This window comes from Oenanthe melanoleuca, chromosome 1A, assembly GCF_029582105.1.
Source record: "Oenanthe melanoleuca isolate GR-GAL-2019-014 chromosome 1A, OMel1.0, whole genome shotgun sequence".
NCBI classification, from domain to species: domain Eukaryota; kingdom Metazoa; phylum Chordata; class Aves; order Passeriformes; family Muscicapidae; genus Oenanthe; species Oenanthe melanoleuca.
The window spans coordinates 5,069,516-5,095,384 of record NC_079334.1 but is presented as its reverse complement, the minus strand read 5'-3'; the positions used below and the strand labels follow the sequence as shown (position 1 = coordinate 5,095,384).

The following is a 25,869-nucleotide window of genomic DNA, read 5'->3' as shown; positions in this document are numbered from 1 at the left end:
CACTCAATGCCCAGTGTTAGGAAGTGAGGCTCTGTTCCCTCAGCAAACCTTACAAGCAGAGCTGGTAGAACTGAGAACAAAGCCTTGCACTCACAGGACACAGCAGCACACAGACACACAGGCACATGCTTTCACATTCTGTCTCAGTGCACTGGGAACCCACCGTATCCCCCTGCCTGGATGGGTGTTTTTGGAGAAGCACAAGCATACAGACTGAAATCCTCTGTCTGGAAGCCAGCCCGGTTCAACGAGGGCTCAGATGCACTGCGGTGAATTTTTGGCAATGACCGGGCCAGAAGCTCAATGGAGGCAAGAATCTAAAACACAGAAAATATGTCATCAATATGTGGTTCCACTCTCTTAAAACCAAAGGCACAATATCAATGAACTACAGAAAAAATATTAAACACACATTAAAAAAAGGACTTTTAAAGGCACACTTATTCCCTCTAAGCACTGTCAAAACATTTGCTTTTTAGTGGGCTCCTTGTCTATGTCCTAGTACCTGTACCTGCCATTGCTGCAAACACACCCAGCTCTGCCAGCATTTTGCTTAATAACATTTACCAAAAAGTCAGCAGGGGGAGCTCCTCATCTTTTGAAAAAGATTTGGTTACATTCAAAACAGAAAAAAAAAACCAGATTTTTGCCCTCCTCCCTCTCAAGCTTTTTGAACCCAAATCTTCCTCAGCAGGTACAAAAAAAAAAAACACAAAAAAAAACCAAAACAATCAAGTTCAGTGGCAAAACTATCCATTTGCCTTCATGAAGCTTGGGGGAGAGCAAGGAGGGCAGTGTAGACATTTCTGAGCAATATATCAAGTACTGATTTATGTGTCTAACTGTGACTATTACTTACAATATCTCCCAGTTGAAATTTTCTCCATCATGTAAATACTTTTCCAAATACACAGTGTTTAAAACTTTTTTATTTGTAACTATCTTAAAGTATTTACAACTTCTCATACAATAGGTCATTTTAATACCTGCTTTTTGAAATTAAAATGAGCATTTCTAATTAAACAGAACTAACTAGGTACTGAAGCAGGTCTCTTATGAAACCCTGCCACAGCACTATTGAAAAAAATTTGGAACTGGCCAGTGAGTTCAAAACTTTAAATTGTAAAGTGTGTTGAGAGCCAAAGAGGAGCATTTCTCACCTGTGGAAAAAGGGGTCTCTCATCTCTTTTCTTTTTCAAGCATTCTGCCATTAGTCTCTTCATAGCTTTTGGGCAGTTGCTCCTTACTTTGCTGAGGTCTGGAGATAGGTATCCTCGTCCCACCATGAAAATTATCTTTATTTAAGGGGAAAAAAGATGAAAGAGGAAGAAGCTGAGTTGATAAAATAAACAATAACAAAAGGTGAATATTTTGCTAGGCTATTTTGGTTGCAGCAGCAAGCTTTGTGCTCCCAGGAAGCATTATCTGGTATTGAAACTGACAAATTTCTTAGAGTAATGCTTGCTAACCTATTCAGTACAGAGAAAAAATTAGATCTTTCCTCCTCCTCAGAGAGATTTCTGTGAACACTAGTAAATGGTTACCATTTATAGCAATAACCATCTAAGGAATGGTTCTTTGGTGTCAAAAACTGACAAAAACAAGAACAAGAAACTCTGTGGCAGGAACAGAATGTCTAAAAATAAATATTCTGTAAAAAGAAATATTCTATTTTATATTACAAATCAACAAGAACTTCACATTGAAAGGTATTTTAAGAAACATATGGACTTGGGATATTAACACCCTTGACCTACTGAGAATTGATTCCATCATATACATACTTTTCCAACACAAAAGCTTATTCTTGACATCTGACCACCTCCCCCACTCACAAAATAAAGGAAAAAAAGCCTCCAAAGAAAAAGAGAAACTGCCTCTTCTCTGTAGAAGAGGAGACAGACAGGCTTGGTATTTTTACAGTAATTCTTTCAACATGGAAAGCTTATATATTCCCCTAAGGATTAAATCTAAGCATAAAACAAAGTAAACTGATAGGAAGCAGGAAGAAAAACCACAAATATGGTTAATCACCTCTTGTATATATAAAAAACAATTAAACCTCATCATGTCAAGCCAAGGTCAATTGCAATATGGTTTGAGTAGTGCAGTAGCATTGACACTAAAAAGCACTTCCAAACCAGCTAATCAAAGATCCATTCATGCAGCAGCAGTAATCACTGCCTTTTCTGAGCACCAAGACAACCCAGCAGGTGTGTCTCACCTTCTCTCTAATGAACTGTAACTATTTCATATCTTGACACTGGGAAAAAAATAAAACCAAAAGAGCAGAAAACCCTCACATCTCAAGCATGCTATACATGTTATTTATACTAACAGAATCCTGGTCCTTTTTTAACTTTCTGCTTCAGTCACATCTGTGCTGGCATCAAGGAGGAACAGAAAACTCCCATATGGTTTCTTTAGAAATCCCCATGTGCCAGAGCAGGATTTCCTAGCAGAGACTTGTGTGCTGCATTCCTTACCTCTGCTGCAATCAGACTCACCATTATCTATTGGTAATCAAGCTGGTATTTTCTAAATACCAACAATCAGTTAGTAGTTTCTAAATAATGGCACAAGTTGAAATAATTCAAAATTCATTACTATTAATGTTTCAAAAAGTTTCTTTACAAATAATGTAGAGGCTAAACTTTTATACTACAGAAAAGAGAGTATCACTACAAGAACAGTCTAGAAAAATCTGTTGAAGTGAGAGAAACACTCAGGTATAACAAGAATGCTCATAAGAATCTGGGTTGTGTCATAGTAGATGAAGTAGATGCACCAGAGAGTGAAGAATATTTACAACTTTTCATGTAATAGACAAGGAGTGACAAAACTCAAGACATTAAATCACATATGTTGGCTTCACTTGCATTTTAAAATTTGTTTCAGTACTTCTTTATAAGCACCCACATCACTGGGTTCATCTTTCAGATCTCAAAAGGTAAAAGCTAAACAAGGCCAAATACTGTTTTTAGAAGACTGGATCCATCTGGCCAGGAATCCAGACATTTCCCTTTCTCCAAAAGGCAAAACCAAAATTATGAAAAAAAAGAGAAAAAAACCTAGAAAGGAGTCACTTCAAATTTGATGAATTGGGATGAAGTGTTCTGGCAGATATGGAAGCAGCCTTATAAAATGGCATTCACAGATGAACGTTGCTATGGTTTCAATTCTCAAGTACTGACAGTGAAAAAACAAGGGATGAGGACACAGAAGCAACAAATACATCACTGCTCAGACACAGAAGAGTTTACACTGAAGTTCTTGATGCACAGGTACTATTTTCAGGTCAGACAGAAGTCCTGAATCAGGTATGCCATTCCCAACATGCCTATCCCAGGACATGTGTTATGGTGTGTGGGATCATTAAGTTTTAAGGAATATTCTTACAGGATCCCCAGACTCTGGAAAGTTACATAGTCCAGCAAGCAGGATTTGAGAAATGCTGATATCCTGCAATTCAGTTAGATGGTGCATGCTCTCTCCAAGTTGAAATGAATATAAAACATTTGGTGAGATGACTGCTCTTGGTTTTGTCAGTCCTGTAGCTGCATTATTTATTATTCACTGCAAGTGGAGGGGTGGGGGGAACAAGAGGAATAACTGAACACATATATGGGGGATCATTCTGCCTTTGCAGAACTATTCTAAACTAGATTACTATTAAGTAATCTGCTCTCTCCCTAATAAGTATCCTGGCAACCAGTTCAGAAGCTGAAAATCTATATTTAAAACAAAAAGAACACAAGAAAATACCTCAAAAGAACTAAGTAAATTGCTGCTATGTGGCTGAGGCAGATCTAGAAAATGCAGAAATGTCATCTCACAGCATCAGAATCAGAAACATCAAACACACTGAACATCAGAAAGTTCACCACTCAAGGCTGAATCAATCTCTGTTTCAGACCTCCCCTTACCTGGTCCCTGTTGTTGATGTTGGAGTATGGCAACTGTCCAGTCATCAATTCATAGAGAACAATCCCAAATGCATACACATCTGACTGAAAACTATATGGGTTTTTATCTTGCATCCTAATAACTTCTGGCGCCTGCATCAGAAAAGGCAAGAATTAGTTTTTATTTCTCTACATTGTGCTGCACCTCACCTACCAGAAACAAAGCATGGACTTGTCCAGGCTTCAAGTGTAAGGCTCACTCTTGCCTTCAGGTGTAACTGGGTCCTAATTCAGAGTGGGTGCTGACATGAACCTCAAAATTCCTTGCTTCATTTCAGCTTGGTGATCCCTTTCATTCCTCTCTGACAGTGCAAAAAGACCTTGGCCAGGCTGAGAAGGTTTTTGGAAACTAGAATTCTAATGACACTGAAAATAATGCCAGCTAACAGAACTTTAAGTTTGTCCAGGGAGAAAAGGAGGAAGTGGAGCTGCACAGGAGACTGCAGTATGAAACAACTCTTCTTGAATCCTTAAAAATTAAGAGCCTCTTACTTTTTGCTGACTAGTTCCTCTACTCTTTTGCAGGACATTTTACAAGGCTTTTCTCACCTTCTCCTCAACCCTAGATTAATGATACTCATTTTCCTTAGCCACCATTTTCATTTCAGTATAAAACTCAGAATAAAAGATGGAGACACTAAAGTTTTTCTGCTGACTATTGGAAAAGATATGCTCAAAGAAGAATTGAAAAACACTCATTTACTACTTCCTATTACTGTTTGTCTTTTCCAGTTTAAGCCAGCATTTATATGTCAGTGTGCCAGAGGGATAGGAGCAGGAAGTTTGGCCAAAGGTCAATAAATTTGTTGATACAAGTTCACCACTTCCCCCTTGCTTACCATCCATAGAATGGAACCAGACAACTGTTCAAACTGTTGGGACCCACTCCATCGTGATTTCACTGTAGCTAGACCAAAATCACCTATTTTTACTGTGAGGTCTTCATGAAGAAAAATATCTAAGGGAGGGAATGTTAAGGGAAAATAGACAAGCAGTGCTGGCCCTGTCCTAAAAGAAAATAAACAACTACAAATTTGCAATGTGAACGTGACAGTTTTAACCATTCACCATCACTGAAGGAGGTTTCCACATCACACAGGTTTTAAGCACCCAACATGGTGAATTAGGGTGTGCAAGTGTTACATAAGGAATGACTGGGCCAGTGATGAACAGACCATGGCCAGGTGGCTTTCATTAAATGCCAAGTATGAGAAAAGCTGAAAATATTCCATGAGCCAACTCACAGCATCTTTCATTACATGAAGAAACCAAAGGATGCAATAAAAAAATAAATCTTTGTGATACCCACTAAAACTCCCTATGTTACTGCAATGAAATCAAAAGACACAGTAAGCATCTCCTATTCTGTTATTAGTGATATTACCCCTTCTCAGTATAATTTCTATTTGGCAAATATTCACACATGAGCAGCTTTTCACACCAGTAAGTTAATTTTTGGCAGAAAAAAAAAGAAAAAAACAACAGGAATGCTTTCACTTTCCAAAAATACATCTCTGGGAAAGGATACTATTACTCTTGAGGTCTCTGTGGATGATTGACTTGGCATGCAAATAACTGAAAAGGAATATCACAGATTAGGTGGGTTAGATAATACTTCACCAATCAACAACTCAAAATTCACTGTACTGCTGAAACATAAATTGTCAACATTCAAACTGCACATTTATGCAGGCAGTAAAACTTCAGTTACCCATGACAGTTTCTACAACATTCACAGGGAAAAGAGCTTAGATTTCCAGCTCAAATCTGATGCTACTGAATGACAATTATAATACAATGCTAATGAATAACAGTTATGGTCCAACTTCTGCTTTTCAATTCTAACTCAATATTCACAGTAAAAAGAACTTCAGTAACTTCTTTCATGCAATTCCATTCTCAAAGTTCTGACTCCTTAATGGGGACTGTCAAGACTTTGTGAGATAGTCACAGCTTTAGATAAGGTGTTTCTAAATTGCAGGAGCAAAATGTGCTTCCCAGTCTCAATGTGTGCTCGGGAACACTGACTGCTTTTTAGCAGAGGAGTGGAAAAAAGATCCCCTGATTGCAGCCTGGATAAACAGATGGCAGGGAACACAGGGGAAAGTACTTGTGCCACAGCAGATACAGCCTGGATAAGTCTCCTGTGGCTCTTTGTTTAGTCAATGAGATTGGCACAAAAGTGCTGGAAAAGCCCCAATTTGTGTCTCTGCTTTGAATCGTGTTCACAAAACAGCTTCTGCATCTCCCCTACCTACAGATGGAGCCTGGGGAGATGCACAGGCTAACAGAAGGCTAAGGCTGGTTGCTGCAAACACCTCCATACCTCTTGACTGAAAATGTAATAGAATACTGAGTAGAAAAAAGGCACCATGAACAGCAATCATCATAGTGGCTTTTCAGCTGAAGTGTGATTTCTCTGGTCTTACAGCAGTGTTCTGATTTTGACACACAATATTTGTCTAGTTTGGTAAATTCTAACTCAATGGCCCTCTGTAGGAGTAAGGATTATTTACAATCCTTAGGACAAAATAGGTGTGTTCTCTTCAGATGCTGAAACCTGTTATTCAGAGAGCTCTGATACTTTCACCAAATGCTTTGATGATTGAGACAAGACCCTGAGCTCAGCAAAGTGAGCAGAGAGCTGGCCTTATTTGCCAATGTCAGCCAGAGTGTGAAGGGGGTAAGTAAACACTGCCCCAGTGCTCATTTGCAGACAAGTAATTCAATACTTACTCCATGCCTTGTGCAGTCTGTCGTGCAATATCAATTAGCTTGATCATTTCAAATTTGGTCTCAATGATGTGTAGATGGTGATACAAACTGGACCCTTCACACCACTGTGTAACAATAGCCAACTGGGGTTTTGTTGAGTAACCCATGAAAAGCAGGATATTCACATGCCGTGTTTTCCTGTTTACAAAAAAATAAGAATCAGGAGGAAATCAGACCAGGAAATCAGGAAAACCCAGGCAGATCTATCACAGTCTATGTATATATTTCCAAAGAGAAGGTGTTGGGGAGTCTTAACTTTTACTATGATAACCTCTTGCTAGATTAATTTAATGAATTATTCCTGAAGCTGGCCTGTCTTATCATACTAACATGGAATAACTACTCTGGGGTAAGTGAAAAATGTCACAGCTCTTATGTTTTCTTATATTAAAATATACACATGGGATCCCAGCATGTGAGTCTTTGTCCTTGCAGCAATATGGACTAGGACAGTTCTATGCTATGTGACTGTGTCTGTTTCAGGTTCAACAATTTGTCAAGTGATGCTGAGAGTAACTGCTGAGTAAACAAAAATAAGCAGCTTCTTGCAAGTCCTACCACAAAGCTAAGAAATGATGAATCATAATGGGGAAGGCATAACTACAGGTAAATCTGCCTTGTCTGAGTCAAAGGATAGAACAAGTGATTATGAATGTTCTGAAACAAACACACAAAAACAAACAGGCTGGACTCTATCTATGAGACTACTTGCAGAATAAGCTGGACTAAGATGTTTGATTTCATTAACCTTTGTCAAAATTCTATCAAGAAAATGAAGAGATACCCAAAGTAGCACACCCCAGAAAGCCTCTACTTCCACAACTACGAGCTTAGAGTTTTTCCAACTGACATTTTCCTAGGGTAAAAGGCTGACCATTCCCTTTCACCATGTAGCTAATTTGGGATGCTTCTGCAGAATAGGTGCCCAGCTCAACACATCAGGTTTCCATGGACAAAAACCTTCTTGCTATTTTGTTTCTTAAATCAGAATTATGCTGGACACTGCTCAAGACTGTACTTTGATGTAACTTTCTTCACAATATACATTCTGTCATATCATCATGCTGATATATCTTCTTTTAAGAGCTGAACCCAAACCAAATACCTCCTCTGAGATAGTAGAAGCAGTAGAAAAGGAAATCAAGAAGTGACTTTATGAGAATTACATTAAAAAAAAAAAGCTTTAGAGTAATTAATGTTACTGAAACTATCAAACAACAAATAATATAGGCAGGATTGTAGCTGAAAAACCATTAGTCATGTTCTCCTTCAATTTCAAAATGTGAATGAGAGGAAAGAAAGGCCTACAGCTCACACTTAGGCTTGACTGTGTGCCCTGGGGGCAGCACATGAGCAAAACTAGTTCTGAGTGTTTAGACATGTGAATTGACAACACTGGTGTGCAGACAAACACATACAGTGGGTACAAAGAAATATTTTTAAATGGTTATTTTTTCTGCCTGAAGTATCATCACGTAGGAGTGAGACCAATGTGTTCAAATGGAGATTTAAAATTCAGTGATTAATGAAGCACAAATCTACACACATCATTTCATGCCACTAAAAATATTCTTACCTGAGCACTCCTACTTCATTTTTGAAAGCCTGTAACTGTTGAGGTGTGGGTGCTGTAACATTCAGCATTTTCACTGCCACATCACCTTGAAAACAGCAATTTTTAGTAAGTGCCATTGATAAATATTCCTCTCTTGAGAAAATGCTAGAAAATGCTAGATAGAGCATCAGAAATTTTAGGACCCACTTTTTTTTTAGTTTACATGAAATAAATCACTACAATTTTAAACTAAGTCAATGTTTGGTAAAATGTAGAAATATTATTCTTACTTGACTCTGAGAAATCATAACCAAACCAAAGCTATTAAAAATAGCCATTTTAAATCCTCATTCATCAAGATGGATACTTCTGCCTTTCTAATGTTCTACCTTTACCCTAATAATTTCTCTGTTCAGAAGAACATGCAAGAGTTGAGCTTGTAAGCAATATGAACTCCTTACACTAGTTATTTAGCACACCACTTATTAATTTAAAAACCCTATTTACTGGGTGTGCCTTGGCAGGCACTGTGACCTCAAGAAGAGCTGTTTGCCATGATGACCACATACCATGCCACTTTCCTTTGTAGACTGTTCCAAATGATCCAGATCCTATCCTTTGTCCAACTGTGATCTGCCCATCTGGTATCTCCCAATCATCACTTGAATCCCGTCGACCAAGAGTTTTCTTTATATATGTGCAAAAACAGTAAAAAGGAAGAAAACAAGTGCATTAATGTCTCTGAAAACAGCTTCTTTGTTAAAAAATCCCACCAGCATTTCCCATCATTAATGTCCTAAAAAGGAGTTCTTTTTCAAATGGTGTCTTTTGATTTTTAAAGTTAGCCCTACACAAAGCCTCAGGACACAGGTATGCCAAATTATTACCTGGCATGAAACATTTGCAACAGCTTTTTGGCAGTGTTAAAAACAAAAAGAAAGTAGTATTTGATTTTAAATTCTCAACCATAATACTCAACTGTGAATTAAAAAAAAAAAAAAAAAAAGGATGTTTTTACGTTTTCATGTATTGTTACATAAAAATTTGTTATGTACATTTGTTACTTTCAAAGTTTATGACTCATGTGGGAAAATTATATGTTATATGAAGGGAAAGTGGCATTACAATATGAAGCACACCAGTAAAAGTGAGTTTAGTAAATTATTTATTTATTTATCAGTCCCACAATTATTGGTTAATTGTTAATTAATTACTGGTCTAAAGTGGTTTTAAAGTGGTTATCCCACTCTATTAATCGGCTTCAAGTCCTTGATCATTGCCATATTCATCTTCAAAATTTAGAAAACTTGGATGAAAGAAAAGTGAGAGGTTGTGTAATAGTTCTACCAAAGAAAAACAGCTGGTCTTTCCCTTACCATTCTATTTCTGTCTTCTGAGGATGAGGATGATTTCCTTTCCCGTTGGGGTCCTGGTGATTTCTGTAACGCTTTCACATTGGTTAGTGACCCAGGCAAAGAAGCAGGAGGTGTTGCAGACAAGCCTGCAGCTGAGCCTAAATTTCAGAAATAGGATAGTTTTATCTGTAAGAATCCAGCTCACAAGAATGCTTTGAAATTAGGTGCAAGAATTGTGTTTAATGCAGTATCTCTAAACATCAATGTGAATTCTAAGAGAGAACAAACATATACAGAAATATTGTCCTAATATTAGATTAGTGCTCAAGTCTCAGATTTCAGGAAGAGACAAGCAAAAATCCCTGTATAGATAGTCTTCAGTCTCTTGTTCATGAATTAAAAAAAGGACAAAGCCTTTTTAAGTAAGATGAAAAAATACTTGAAAAGGTATTCTTAAAATTCTATCAGTTTCTTTGAGAACAGTAGCATTTTAGTTAGAAGCATTTACCTCTGATATTTCTTGTAGCTAAACTTTTAGGAGCCCAACAAATAGCTGAACTACTGTACTTTGGAATCAAAATGCAAATAATTTAAATGTTTTCTGGTTGAGTCTCCAAGTGCCACCTGAAAATCATTTGGCTGTTTTAAAGCTCTGTTAGCAGACAGCTATTATTTTAAAATAAATATTAGACTTGAGAAAGGATTAAAAAAGAACAAGCACTTTAGTTAGCTATTTGAAGTGTATTCTAGGAAACACAAAAAAGAACAGTATGTCTGTAGCCTGTAGGTTATCTGAACAAATCTATGCAGGAAAATGTTACTAAAAGAGCTGTTTCAGAGCCCCAGTGGCCCTTTTCAAATAGAGCACTTCACCTAGACACTGCTTTTTAAAATACATCACAATTATTCCTAACAAGGTTATGCTGACCCTTCCAATGCAAAGGACATAAAATAGGGTCAACTGTTAATTAAATTCAGGCTGCTTTGCTAAACAATGTATGTCATTGAACAAGACCTCTAACACTGCACTGCCTTCTCTCACACCAGTGCTCTGGGAAGTGGTGGAAGACAATATTCCACCTCATATTTTCTTAGAAGCTCCCCTCTTAAGCAAAAAGTGTCTCCTAATGGCTAGTAGAATTCAAAAACAGACTTAGTGACTTTAAAAACTTGCTTAAGTTCAGTCACTCAGTACATGCTAATTCATCAGACCACATGTATCCATACTGGACTTAGTAAGCTAAAGTCTATACACTTAGAAGTGGATGCATAAAATAACATACCAACAGATACAAAACAGGACACAGCATCTGTAAACTCTGTCCACATACTTAAGCAACAATAATAATGCATATTGGGCATTCTAACTACATTTATAAGCAGCTGAAAGCCAGTGACCTGAAGGATGGACTTGTGTTCATGTTACAGCCACTATGCTGTCATTTATTTATTATATGATTAATCTGAAATCAAACACACATGGAATTAAATGTGTAATGTTCCCAGAACATGAGCAATTTTCCAAAAGTTTACTGGGCTACAGATTTCCTCTGCAATAGCAAGGATCTGGGATGCATTTTCTTTGAGGTAACTAAACTCTCCTCTTCAAATACTTCAAATACTGCAGTATGGGAACACTAGCACAATATTCACCCTTCACCAGAAATGCTTACAGCACATGGCAGAACACTGTAGTTAATCTGCTCATAATAATACCAGATGGCCTGTTTTCCAAGTTATTACAGTAGACTTCAGATAATGCTGGATTTAAGTGAATAACTTGGACTTTGAAGATATACATAATATATCTCATTCTGTAGCCAGTTTGCTTGTGGGAACACCTGTCTTCTTACAAAGACTTCTGGAAGATCTTTACAAGGTCAAAAGGTGAACTGCTCTTGATATATTCTGAAAAAAAAGTCTTTGAAACAGCCAAGATGGTGGCATTTGAAAACCACACTACATGCACTGAACTAACCATTTCTACATGTATTATTCAGAGACAGAAGTATAAACATTTCATGCTATTACTCAATAATTGGTTTCTCTAGCATATGAAATCCCACAGTTTTTTTCTATTTTTTTATATTGTGCAATACAACAGATCCATTGACAGCTTAAGGCCTAAATTACCTCCATGGTCAATGACATGAAAATCTAAGTGTCTTATTTTGCATAGTACAGGACAGAAATACTGTTTCAGTCAAATTTACTAACTAAATAAAAACTACTAAAACCATCTAGAGCCTCGATGTGGTGTCAATAGCACATTGTCAAAATGAGTATTTGTTGAAAGCTGACATAACACATTACTTGAAAAACTTGAGACCTAACAAGATATCAATGGAAATGTTTGCAATTCACATTTGATTTCCTACATCACTTTTCAAAACAAAGAACATTAAATAGAGAAGACTGTTATAGCACTGAACTGACTTAAACTGAACAGTCAAGGAAATTCTAAGTTAAGGACATCATTTGATCTTTAAAATCACTGCAATGTAATCCAATGCCCTCTGTTTAGAAAAAATATGTTAAGGTCCACAGAAAAACCTCAACTATGAAATTCCTTGCTTTTGAAGATTTAAGTCAGACTTCATTTATAACCATTTTCAAGCGTGTAAAGGTGAAAGTGAACATGTGTGAAAAGCACATTCAAAGCATTCCAGCCAGGCCAAGCAAAAAACAGAGGTGTTCTGATAAACTCACACACTTACATACACACGGTGTGAGGGTGAGGCACAAACAGCATCTGTGGTTTTACTTTATTTTGTTTGGGTGAAAACAAGAAAGAAGAGCCCAACTACCTCTGAACACTGGGCCAGGCTCAAAATCAAACACTATTTCACTGGGGACAGAATGAAGGAGGGGGCTGGGAGTCCGGGATTGGTATTTCCGAAGACAGCGCATCAGCTGGTTCAAAGGGGCTGTTAGAGAGAAAGAGACGGGCAGGCAGAGACAGACAGACACACAGAAGAAATGAAAGAAGTCATGGGAAATCACTAGGATGCTTTGACTCCTAAGCATTGATTGCTTCTGTACTTTGAAAGGAAAAAAAAAAAAAAAAAAAAAAAAATCAATTCCCAAGAACACTGTTTCAGGACTGGAAATAGCCAATTGTTTTCAGATGCCAAGCAGACAGTTTATGATCAAAAGTTAAAACCAACATGATTGCACAACATTTAAATGTTGGACAAAATGGGCAAAACTCTGGAGAGCCACACCTACCAACACATACAAAATAGCTAAAAACTGACTTGTAGCTTGCAGGGTTAAAGGAAATTTCTCTTTTAGAAGTGCCTATTGCTGGCATTGTTAAAGACAACTCCATCAAACACAACACATCCTACCAAATACCGGATTTGCATGGGAGAAACAAAGTCAGTGAAAGCCCACAGTACAAAACCTTTGAGATCAGGAAAGGTTCACTATGGTAATTCAGACCCATTCTTATGGCTGAAGCAAGTTATAATTAATAGGAGACAACTGTGCTACTGATTTGGAGTTGGAAAAACTATCATACGCCTGCCATACTTTGTATTTCTCTATTTTCAATATTTCTGCTTTATTCTTACATTCATAGGAATAAATGCAGCACTTAAGAAGTCCTCTTTAGGACCTTGACAACCAGTGGGAGAAGTGACTTAAGAGGCCCTTGCACAATACCTAAAGAAAAATAAACCCTCCTGGCAATAGTTCTGACTTAACTGTGAATTAGGGCAGTGAGTTACTGAAGGAAACATAAAAAGGACTGGCTTTAGTGTAAGATCCTAATCTGCTTCCAAGAGTAGCACAGGCATGCAGTAGAGCAAAGCAGCAACTTCAGCAGGGGTAGAGGGGGAGAAGAACTGGAGCATTTCAAGCTGCTTTAGGATGCAGCAGTTTGTATGGAAGGCCCATCTACCACGATGGTTTTCACTGAAAACCCCTGTTGTTTCCATGGGTGGAAAGGTAACAACAGGCATGACAATCTTTGGGAAGTTGTAGTGTATATGTGTGCAGCCATGTGAGTGAAGTGTGTGTGCATGTGTTGAGAGTGTGCAAAAAAGTAAAAGTGCAATGTAATTTTAAAACTAAAACAACTAGATACTACTTCAAAACTTTTTCTCCTTCTGTCTCCCCCACTCCCAGAATGACCAGCAAATGACTCAAATCTTCGTGAAACAAATACTAAGTTCATGGACAAGCAAATGTAAATTCACTTTTTTGTTCTAGTCATATTTTGCATTGTGGCTGTGCTTTGTAGAAGGAAGTAGGGTAACAGGAAGGGACAGAGCAGTTGTGTAATTAAATGTAACACAGTAGTTTAAATGCTACTTACCTCCCTCTCCTCGTAAACTCTGGTCTCTAATCAAGTCCTACAAAAAATATAAAAGCTGTGTTTAATTTAGGTATTAACATTTACATTCTGCAATTAATTGAGACTGATAACTTTGAGAATTCATAGTGTCATATACTGCTCATAAAATAAAATTGGTTTCCTACCCTGACTTACTAACAGCAACTCCAAAGAACTACTACACTTCTCAAAACTAAGTTGCTTTAAAACAGCATCTCTCTAGTAAGTTGAAATATACACCATCCAAAAGAGATGCTGACAAGAAAATATTGATTTAAAAACGCATATGGTCAAAACACAGAAAGAAATATTGAGTCAAATGTTCTGTTACAGTAGCACAAATGATTTGAATTGTCATATCAGAACCTATCAATTTCCTGTACTGAGGTACATCAGTCAAATGAATCCTGCTTTGTTTTTTCTTGTAACAACACATCTGATTTGCATAGCCAGGCACACTGTTGCTCTCAGAAATTACTAACTGCAGAAGGCTTTCTTCACTTGCAATCCTCTGTGAGCTGAGAGTCTTTTGCATAATGTCCAGACTAAAAGCAAACTGCACTAAGGATTTTATAAACAGAAGTAGAAAATTCAAGCAGTTTCCTTTTGTATGTCCATTTTTATAATAAAGCTTTTTTTTTGTTACACTATTATATTTCTTCCCTTCTTGTTTCATAATTATATTTGTAACTTACACACCTATGCTTTGCCAAAAGCATTGGCTATGCCTCAGCTGCACCACATGCAAATGTCTATATAGCCACACTCTTAAAATTAACATTTCACCTTTCCCTCAGCTCACATGCAAAACAGATCTTGTGCCTCAGTGGCCAGGCAGATTTCAAGACTGCTCACCTGACAAATGACTAATTTCTAGAGAGCAGACTTAAGGACAAGATACAAACTGTGTATGTTAGCAAAATTAGCAAAATGTAACATCTTGAAAGGTCCTAACTGTCTTCATGGTAAGACCAAGCATTATTATTAGTTACATTTCACCATCCAGAGATTTCAAAATTGTGGAAAAAACCTTAAGTGTAGCAGCTTTGAGCACTCCAAAGGAATGCTTGGAACAACACATACTGGAGTCTTAAACTCTTAAGGAACTATCAGAATATGTGAACTCAGCTTAATGTAATTACTTAGTTTCCCTCAATAGCAAAAATATTACTTGGAATACAAATACTAAAAGGTCTCTATCTTGCATAACAATGTGTTTAACACAGAATGGTTTGCAAGAGTGGTTACTGGCTACAGCTAACAGCATGAGCCTTGGGACTAATGACAGAAAAAAAAAAGTAGTTGTGTGGGGCAGAATGTTCTTTTGAAAATGAAAAAGGACTGTGAAAAGGCAGTTCTGCTTTTGGAGAATGGATTATTTGTGTTCTTACAGCTCTCAATAGAAAAAAAAAATCTATGAAAAAAATAAATGAACTATTTTTGAAGATTCTGACAGACCACTGAGGACTGTTTTACAAACACAGCAAGTGTGCGTACCCCATGAATTTAACCCACTGCTATTGACAAGGAACACATGCAATCTACTATTCCTGATGTAATGGTCAGCAGCACTTACATCAATATTGACAGGCTCGATTGTATTGATGTGCACGTTGGGAGCTGAAGAGGATCGGTCGCGTTGCCCAAACTGATTTCGATGGTCTTCATCTGCTGGTCGGAGGGGCTGTGGGATTGGAATGGATTTTGAAGGAGAAGGACTAGGGAGAATTGGTGGTCTGAGAAACAAAGTCAAGGAAAAAGAGGATTTAGGTCTACAAATGGCTTCAAACACTGCATAGTGGGTGTGGTAAGTCCTTTTCAACTATAATAACATGTAACAAAAACACTGATCTAAAGCACTGAATAAAAACAATTTATAATGAATGGTCTCTACTCCCCTACGAGCAATTGCAACAACTCTCTGTTGCATCAACTACCTAATCACATGGCTGTTAAGTGTTCTGAGTTAAAACAAAGAAAACCATACCATACCAAAGTAGTAATAATAAATCCTGATCTGAAAAACTCATGCTGCCCAACATGCATTGCAGATAGCAAGATACTCTGCAGTGTCCTCTGCAGTAATTATTAACCACTGCATTGGTTAATGGTAACCAATTGAGAACCAAAAATGATTAACATCTCATATTAATGTTGCAGTCAGAAAATGTCATAAAACAAAATATATGGATGGGATTATTTCTCAGAAAAGAGAGAGTGAAAATTTCACCTGATCATTCAGCCTGATTAATAATAATATATTATTGATACTAAAAATAACATGCCCAATGTATTATTGATACTAAAAATAAACATATCCCATTTTAACCTCAACCTTCAAGAAACAACTTTGAACAGCACATTTCAAATGTTATTTACAGTGCTACAATGCAATAGGTTTGACTGAAAAGATAATTGTTCAGAATACACAAACAAGCTTCCTGAAGAAATGCAAATGCTGCCAGTCATAAATGTAGATAAAGTTTTTAATTATGGTATAATGAATTGAATATTCAAAAGACAAAACAACTAAACACTTGGGTTTTTTGTTTGTAAAAAGGTATAAAGTCACTTCTTTGGCTATCCATTAATTTTGTTAAAGTGCAATAAAATGGCAATTATCTCTTACTCTGGTCAAGGTCAGTCACTGTTAAGTCTAATGATTCAATCTAATGGACACAAAGCAAAAGGCTAAGGAAAACATTTGCCATCTTTGTCAAAGAAAACTTAATCTTAAAATATACATGGTATCTGTCAACAAAGTTTTTAAGAGTTGGTTTCTTTTTGTAAATTCCAAAAGAGGAGTGGAGTCCTCCAGCCATTCAATGACTCATGGATTAATTATTATGCCCACAAAGACAATGTCCACAGGGAGAAGCTTCAGAAATAAAACAGACAGCAGCATAAAGCAGCAATAGGGCCTGATAGCACCTCCTGTAAGCAATTCCCCATGGCCTCTTTAGAAACCTTTGGGGAAACTTCACATTTTCAACAGGACATCTTGGCATTTTGTCAGAAACAGGTCTGCTTTATAGCCTACTATCCTACCTTTCATTAAAAAGTTTATCCAGTCTGGCACTGCTCCCAGAACTCAGTGCTATCTCTATCCTAAGTACCTGTCATCTTTTCCTTCCTGGCCAACAACCTCACAATTGAAAATGGCAAAACAAAGTGCTTGTGAATTCATTCAAGTAACAGTCTTGTAAGTCTTCCACTGAAATGCCTGAATATGTTTGGGAAGTGGGACAGGAGAGAAGAGGCAGGGGGCTTAACCCTGCTTAACTTTTAAAAAGGAGAAAAAGAAAAAGCAGTTACCTACTGTCACATGACAGAATATAGATTTTGGGAAGATACTGGGAAGCAATGAAATAGAACTAACTATAGAAAAATCTCTGAGAAAGGGTCTTGAAAAACTCAGCATTTCAGAAGTTGTTTATAATTTGAGAACTATTTTATAAAATGCAGTTGTTGTACATACACATAAGATGAAGTTTTCATTCACTGCTACCCAAGTACCTTCAGGTAAAACATTGTAGGTCAGGAAGCTTTGAATTCCTGCATGTTTCTGTAAGTAAATCATGCAACTAGAACATAAACCAGGAGATGGGGCAGCTCACAGATCCAAATGCAGGACCTGACTGACATTTAAATGCACTCTGTTTTCATGTTAAGGCCAGCCTGTCAAGTGCTGCACAAAAAAAGTACCAGAAGTCTAAAAGGTGTCTCAACCAGCTGTCATTGCTGGGACAGCTAACTCCTGCTTAAACTTCCTGAGAGTTCTCAGGTAATAAGGAAATTAAGGGAAATATATCACAACATCCATCAGAACACTGCACCAGTGACACACCATCTGAGCTCTGCCATGTGACAAAAACAGAAGCAATCAGATATTCTGTGATCATGAGTAAGCCAAGGGAGAGAAAACCAGATTGAGGCAATATTGTTTCAATTACATCCTCCTTTGAGTCATAAATGGTCATCTGCTACTTCTGTTTTTCTGGTCACAGGTCATCATGTCCATCATGTTGCTAACACAGATAGCATGCCACATCATACCATGTTTGACAACAACTTGAACAGCTTTTTCTACTCATTAAATGCTTATTGGGAGAAGACCAGATCTTTAGAAAATAATTAAGGTTGATAAGAAATTATATTTTTTCTTTTATTTAGTTTCTAAGCTATTACTCTGAGGATCTCTGGGCTTTAGACAACAAAGAATGCAAAGATGGGAACCTCATAAGCAGTTAGCCACATGCCCCATTATGACTTTATTAATGAGTGTCCTTGAGACACTTTGAAAAAGGTAGATTTTTCTGCTAAATGGAAATGTTTATTGAAAAAGATAACTAGTGAAGTAAAAGAGACAAGGGGTTTGCTAACTAAGACAGTCTACTGAAATCACAAGCTCAGAAAATATTACCACCAGTTTCTGCCTGTGTGTGGCAAAAGCTGGATCTTGGTCTGCATCAAGATCTTGTTCTACCAAAAACACATCACTACAAGGAACACAGTCATCCTCTGAGCTACAAAAGGCCATTCCTAAAGTATTCCTACATTGAAATTACTTGTGAAGAGTAGAAGTGACACTGGAGCTAAAAGGGCCAGATATCATCCTCTGGAAAAGGGTGACATTGTCTATTCCAGGCCAGTTCCAAAACTAGTTCTTAGGCTATGGAAGCACAGTGCTGACAAAATACACTGTAAAAAAGCCAACAAAAACCCCCAAAAACCAAACAAATAAAAAAATCAAACAAACAAAAGGCAAACAAACCAATCATACAAAAAACCCTGAAACAAAAAACCTATCCCCAAAAAATAACAGGCTGAGTCTTGAAGGAACATGAGTTTGAAAATCAGGATCTGAGTTTCTGTTCTTCCTGTGGCCTTTGTGAACAGTTTACAGCCACTTTGCTAAAGCAGACCTTCTGCAAATAAGCAGATAAATCACTTTCTCCCAGCTCCTAGATGTGGGCATTATGACAGAACACACTTTTATACCTTGGACCACATGTTTGGCATTAGCATTCCCTCCCTTTTTATCAGGTAAAACAGAAAGATGTTTTATCAAGGAAAACTAGAATAACTGCTAAGATGTCAAATTTTTATACCCTTTACCAAGCACAGCAAGTGCCCATGTGTCCACAGATTTACTATTCCACAAAACTGGGTTCACAAAGAAGAGTAAGGTAACTCAGAAAAGTGTCTGCACATATTATGCTAAATATAAACAAACAATTTCATGAAATCATATACAGTATGTCTATTGGATTTTAGAACTTGCAGTGATATAAATTAGTTCACTTTAAAAATGCAAAACAAAATTTTAATACAGATTTTCTTTAATGGCCTTTACTCAATGTGATGTTTCATAAGTGTTTAAGAGCTGGTCTATGCAGGAAAGATTTTTCTTGAAATTTTTCTTATGATAGGTCTATTTGGGCTTCAAGATCTTGTTGACTATATTTTTATTTTGCTATAGTTGAGCATATGCTTGAACTGATAAGTCTCATTTACCTAGCTTCAACTATAAGGGATGCATCAGTTTCTTTTTAAAATCACAGCATCTCTCCTGGACTGAGATTTTCTTTCTCCTCCTCATAGCCTGAACAAGTCCATCTCAGTTTAGCCACTGGGCTCAGTGTTGCACACACTCTTTACATGTTAGCTGCACACCCATACCCAAACCAAACCTACTGCAAGCTAAAATGTGTATCAAGGTTTTTTTCTTAATTTTTTTTTTTTTTTTTACATCAGTGTTAATACCAGACTGGATTTGGTTGTTGTTACTGTTGTTAATGAAGAACACAGTGCACTTCCAGTTCCAAGCAGTTTCTAAGCACTGCTAAGGATCTGGGACACAATGGCATTTCAGCTATAGCAGCAATCAGGTAAATTTAAATTGTGAAGGCCAAATAGGTTCTGATTTAATTATTGTGGTACTCCACAGACATTGCCAGAAAACAAATTTTTCCTTTCCCCATCCCTGCAGCCTGGGAATAATCAATAATCCCAAATCAAATGCCAATCTGGAGAAAAGGACAGCAGTACCAATTTGTAACTACCAGCTCAAAAACTTTCTTGCAGCACCCTGTGAAGTCCGTCTAGAAGCATCATGGTACACATCTGCAAAAGTCATTACCTCACACAAATTAGTGCAGCTTTTTATACCATGACAACTTGTTTTCTTCCAGGTTGGCTTGTAGGTGAAAATCAACTGCCAGGATTGCCACAACACTGTGCACAGCTTCATACACCAGGGGTTATCAAGAAAAGCACACTGTTGCTGTTAGTCCTCCAAACCAGGTCCAGATCACTAGCAGGTTTTTGCAAACAAAGTTTTGGAGAGCAAGAGGTTTCCCTCACCTGTTGTATGGACTGATAGAGTTTTCTGATTCTGATTTAAAGATTCTGATACCAAACCTTTTCTGCAAACCAAGAATGCATATCTGCTCAACTTGTATATTGTAGGAACACTGGGAACATAGAGAAACCTGTAGGAGGCCTGGTGCCAGAACTTTTAGGGTAAAAGTTCATTGTTTTATAAATTGAAAGACAAAGCTTTTGCTCACCACAGGATATAAATGGCACTGTAGCATAAAATGTAATAATCTAAAACTGTATCTTTGCTTCCTTGGCTTTTCCAAAGCTTTTCTAGACATTCAAGTATCTTCAGCTGAAGCAGAACGATCAGTGAACATTTGGAAGACAGAAAGGAAAACAGAGGTGTTTAATCACAAGCTGGAGCCTGCTCCAAGGCAAGGACTGGCAAGCTTCCAAGAATGGTGCACCAGACATTCCCCTTTTCTTCCTCCAACTTACAAGACGAAGCATATTGGGAAATGCTGTTTTTCAAAGAGCCAAGGTGTTGCCAACTTGATTATTTCTCTTTTTTTCATGTATTTGAGACTGAGTTCACAGAAATTCTGTGCTCATATTTTACGAGCCAAGATGGAGAAGAAACTTCATGACAGTGCAATGAACGAAACAAATACAATGTGTGCTATACAGTTTCCTTACTTCAATTTTATTACAAATGGCTCTTAGCAGGGAGACCTGCACTTTTCTTTCCAGTTAACTGCAGAATGTAATTAAAATGGTTGTTTTGACACAACAGGATAGTGCAAATGGAAAGAACCCAAATGGGACACAACCTAATGTGGAGGCTGAACACAATGTTATAAGGAGTTCAGAAACGTGAAATGGGACAATGTGTGTTCCCTCCTCTTGGGGTGGAAAACCTGGAGGGATTGCCTTTGGCTGACAGTTGGAAGAATGAAAGGCTGCAGGCCTGGATGGCTTTAGGATGTTACACAGGAGCAAAATTAAACAGTTCTTCAGCATGTCCAGCAGCTTCTGCATCATGTCCAATGGTCTTTTCCTTGATGTGCCCTTCTCTTCCAAACTCTTCCATCTGCTCCCTTGACAGTGTCCCAGCATGTCACACATGCCTTTGCTCTCAAACCTGTCTCACAACACAAACTTCCTTCTTTTGGGCACTTGGCCTGCTGCTGGGATCTCTTCACAAGGCTAGAGATGAAGAAGGATGTTTGCTTTCTCTTTCCTCAGGTTTAACAAATGAATAGTAACATCCCTTCCTCTGTGAGCTGTTCCATGCAAGATGCTAGAAGAACAGAGAAACCAAAGGAACAATTATTAATCTAGGAAGCATTATTAAAAGTGCTAGTTCCTCAGTTCCTCATATTTCCCATCCCATTGCTCAGCTCTCAAATTTCAATCCCATATTCTCCTCCCAGACAAGTCAAATGTCAGCCTTTTTCTTATTCCAGTTGAGCTGCTGTCCCATATTGTAACAGTTCTCTTTAACAAAATTACAGGTGAGTTCATGTTTTTATAGGAAAGCCCAGCTTTTTAAATTCAGCCAGATTAATATTTCCACAATTATGTTCTTAAAAAGCACAGAAGTACTACTAAAGAAAGGCAACTGGAAAAAGGTATGGACAGTGCTATATGTTCATCCAGTAATATCTGAGATACTTCTGGAAAGGAAATGCTACATACACTGATGCTGGGGGAACACTGTATGACTAATATGCATATTACATATGAACATCAGCTTATAATCATAAATAATTTTCAAAATGAACACAATTTTTCAAGCATGATGTATGCTTTCTTTTTTGTTTAACAATAAAGTGTACAACAAAGTAAAAAATCAGAAAGGAGAAAGCTAGAAACCTTTTACATCTGCAATTACAAACATTTATAGATGCAACACTTCAGAAAAGCTCAAAAAATAAATATATTTAACATTTACCTATACTTACTCAAAAAGCTTGACTAAGTATATTTAAATGTTAACGTTTTTATGTATGTGAAGTTAAAGATCTCAAGGAATTAACCAGCTTTGGAAAGTTTTTCCTTTCTGTTTCCACTTCACAAAACTAAGAATGCCTGAAATAGTGAATGCATCAAGATAATCCATATTGCTGGAACCTCACAAGCTGGTAAGAATGGACCAATGTGAGGCAAAGGCAATTGAAAAGCAATACAGAATATTAGGATTAGAGCTATATAGTGCCTTTGACATCCACTAGTATTTAACACAACTGGTATGAACAAGTCTCTTCATCAATTAATAGTTCTAGTCCAGTTATTATTTTGGCTGTACCATGACAAATATTTGACAGGTGGCCTTGTCCAAAATCTGCTGCACTAATATTCATGGGATCTAAAGGCAACATTCACTGCCTTGAAGAAGTATTTTTGAATTCACTTGAATCTGCACAAAATAGTACAAGAAAGAAAATAATCTCTGTACTTACCAAGTGAGGTTCCCTCTACAGGACTGTCAATCTGTTTTCCTAGGAGGCATTTTATTTGGTCTTCCATAAGATAGTCTTGGCTGTCCAGAGAATTTATCTTCCAGTTAAGAGTCCAGAGGTGCCTGTGTAGCTTCCAGTGTGTTTCTGCTTCGGTTTAGGCACAGTTTTCACTAATCCAAGAGAGCTTCTCTGCCACATTCAGCTCAACTCCACACAAGTCCTGGGAATGGTTTTCTGAAGGCTTCTGTATTTGGTGTTCTTAATTAATATGCACCAGATGTCTTGAGCATGATATACATCCCTGAGTTACTCCCTGGACATTTATTCAACTACCTAATGGTGGATGGTGTCATTGATCTCTTTGCTACTGGGAACATAATTTAAATATGGTCTCTTATTTCTTCATGGAGAAAGGGCCCAGAATCTTTGTTGGAAATACTGGGGGATGGTGAATTTTAGAGGTGTGCTTTTACAAAACCTGGAGCTGCAGCAAACATGCTATTGGTACACCCCACATGAACAGGAAGAAGGTAACAGGGTCTGGAGGATACCAAAGCAGTATTATGAACCTGGAGCTGGCACCTGTTTACATCAGCCTTAGAGTAATGTGGTTTATTCTGAAACTGAGGTATGTCACTTCAAAGCATATAAATTCCAATTTGATAACCAACTAAAAGAATTTGTGAGGATATAATTTTGGTTTATATTAAGAATAAAATCTTTCCAGTTTAGACCAGGTCTAAGGAATCACTTAGAAGAAATCAGTTTAACAGGTAATGCCCAGTTCTACAGACAGTTACACACACATTTAACCTAGGCTCATTACTAATTTATAGAATTTGTGTGAATGAAGACATTCACTTCTTTTAAGTCCAACATAGGTGGATATACCTGCATGAGAAGCCAGATTACATGAATGCAGAGCTGCAAAGCAGTATTTTGAGTGTTTCTTAGCACAGTACTGAAGTTTTATGTTATTAATTATTTATTAAACAGCAGGAATAAGTTCATACCCAACGGAATCTGAGGGGGGCACTGAGGGGTATGATCCAGATGCTGGAGTGGTCTCTCCTAAGGAGGCCTCCTCTGGTGGTATGGGGTGATGTTCAAAGAACTTGGAGACAAACAGCAAACTGTGAGGCAAGAACAAAACAAAAACAACCTAACTTGTGCAAAACCCAGAAGTTTCACAATATAATACTCAAAAACTACAAAAAAGACCCCAAATCCCATAAACCTCATTGATTAAATTCTAAATTTGAAAATAAAGATCTCACAAACAGATTAAATCTGTAAGATTTGTTAAAAGTATTATTTACTTCACAAAGGATCAAAAGATCATGCTTTAAATAGAAACCTCGTGGAAATTAGTTTTTTCATCTTTCAGTTGAAATTGTAAACATCTGGTTCTTCAAGAATGCACAACTTCTATCTAACAGTACATAAACTTACACCCTGAGCACAAACTCCAGAGATGCCAATGGAAACAGTTACAAATACCAAAATAAACTGAAATTAAATTCATTCTTGGGGAGAAAAATAGCATTTTAAATTATTCCTTATACAAAAATCTATTTAAAAGACTTAATAGCCTCTGCTGAAACTAATCAAATAGAACAGAGCCAGTTTACACCAGATCCTAAATCTACATCAAAGACTTACACAAATAGATCAGTAACTCAATCCAAGAACACTGGACTGTTTGGGTCATTCTCTTTCATGTTTCTTACCTAGGCATTAATCTTGCAAGCAGATTTATTTTCAATTATTGTAAAACCAACTGCAATTTCACTACAATCAACTAATGTCTTCTTTTTTTTCAGGTTAAAGAGAATAAACCCACAGCTAAATTTTAAACGGGGCCTTAGCCATCACACGATAAAGAACCAGTTTTGATTAATAATAACAACTGTGAACAATGAATAGTCTGTCTGATACACTCAAGTGCTCAGCAACCCTACTCATGCTTCAGAAAAAGCACTTCATAGACCAGCAAAAAAATATGAACTGGTTGTCTGAGCTAGCACAGAAAACAGTATCAATTAAGCAGTCTCACAAGAACAGTTGAGCTCCTATTTTTTTTTTCAGCCATCTCCTCTGACTCCCTCAATTACAGATTTAACACAAGAAATCACCGACAGCTGTACACTTATCAAAAGGCTCAAGTTGAAAAACCAATTGTGATTACTTACTCAAGCTGGTCATAATTGACACACATCAGTGGCACCTCAGTACTGCAGCGCTGGTGGAACTTGTAGCCGCAGGTCTGGCAGCGGAAGCCCTGGAACAGCAGCTTCCGGCAGAAGTCGCAGAACGCCAACGTGAAGAAGGTTTTTCGTACCTGCATGGTCAAAAATAGTCCCAGTTACCTTCCTTATACAGAGTCCTGTAAGATAAGCTGTTTGCTTTTACCTCTTCTGTGATGCTGGAGCTACAATTTTATGCATCAAACAGATTTACCAGAGAGATCGTCTCCTTTTTGAAACAGTTTTCATGCATCAAAACTTTCTTTCAACTGTTTCTTGGAATTAATACTTCACCTCACTAGCAGTAAGAATAAGAGCAAAAAACCTGAAGCAAAACTTGACTATTATCATTTTAGACAACACTGAGAAATTATTTGGATAAAACCTATTAAAAAAAAGCTGCTGAAATATTATTCCACATTCTAACTTTTCCAGAAGCCAAAGAACATTTCTAATAATCACAGGATGGAAATACACACTGGCATATATACATATAGGGCTTCAATGTATGGTTACACATACAGTTGTAATTTTGACAACTGAAACTCAGAAACATTCAGAATCACAGAAGGGTGATCATGCACTCTCCCCAAATTATAAAGGGAAATGATTTAGTTAATTTTCAAATTTAGCAATACCTAGCATAAAAACACCTTACTTCTTTTATTCTATGTAATAATCAGAGTTTCAGAGGGATATAAAAAAATGGTAAGCCTATAGAGTTCACCTAACTAGCCATAACCCAAACAGCTTGTTTGAGCTAAATAGGTTGAATCAGCTTGCAGAGAGACTTTTGCTATGTTTTAAGCTGAAACAGAAGGTCTTTCTTCTCAATGTGACAAACATTA

At 37.2% G+C, this 25,869-nt stretch overlaps 1 protein-coding gene across 1 annotated transcript in view; it reads right to left on the bottom strand.

The window, feature by feature from the left end:
* The window catches only part of BRAF (B-Raf proto-oncogene, serine/threonine kinase), an 81,610-nt gene that overhangs the window by 13,953 nt on the left and 41,788 nt on the right, over positions 1-25,869 (bottom strand). The window contains exons 6-18 of the mRNA XM_056511287.1: positions 24,968-25,116; positions 23,789-23,908; positions 15,566-15,725; positions 13,972-14,008; positions 9,672-9,808; positions 8,865-8,982; positions 8,317-8,401; positions 6,702-6,878; positions 5,494-5,540; positions 4,805-4,923; positions 3,927-4,058; positions 1,161-1,295; positions 164-317 (exon numbers count right to left, since the gene is read on the bottom strand). Coding sequence (XP_056367262.1) covers positions 164-317; positions 1,161-1,295; positions 3,927-4,058; positions 4,805-4,923; positions 5,494-5,540; positions 6,702-6,878; positions 8,317-8,401; positions 8,865-8,982; positions 9,672-9,808; positions 13,972-14,008; positions 15,566-15,725; positions 23,789-23,908; positions 24,968-25,116 — 1,570 coding nt within the window. The remainder of the gene's footprint in view (positions 1-163; positions 318-1,160; positions 1,296-3,926; positions 4,059-4,804; positions 4,924-5,493; positions 5,541-6,701; positions 6,879-8,316; positions 8,402-8,864; positions 8,983-9,671; positions 9,809-13,971; positions 14,009-15,565; positions 15,726-23,788; positions 23,909-24,967; positions 25,117-25,869) is intronic.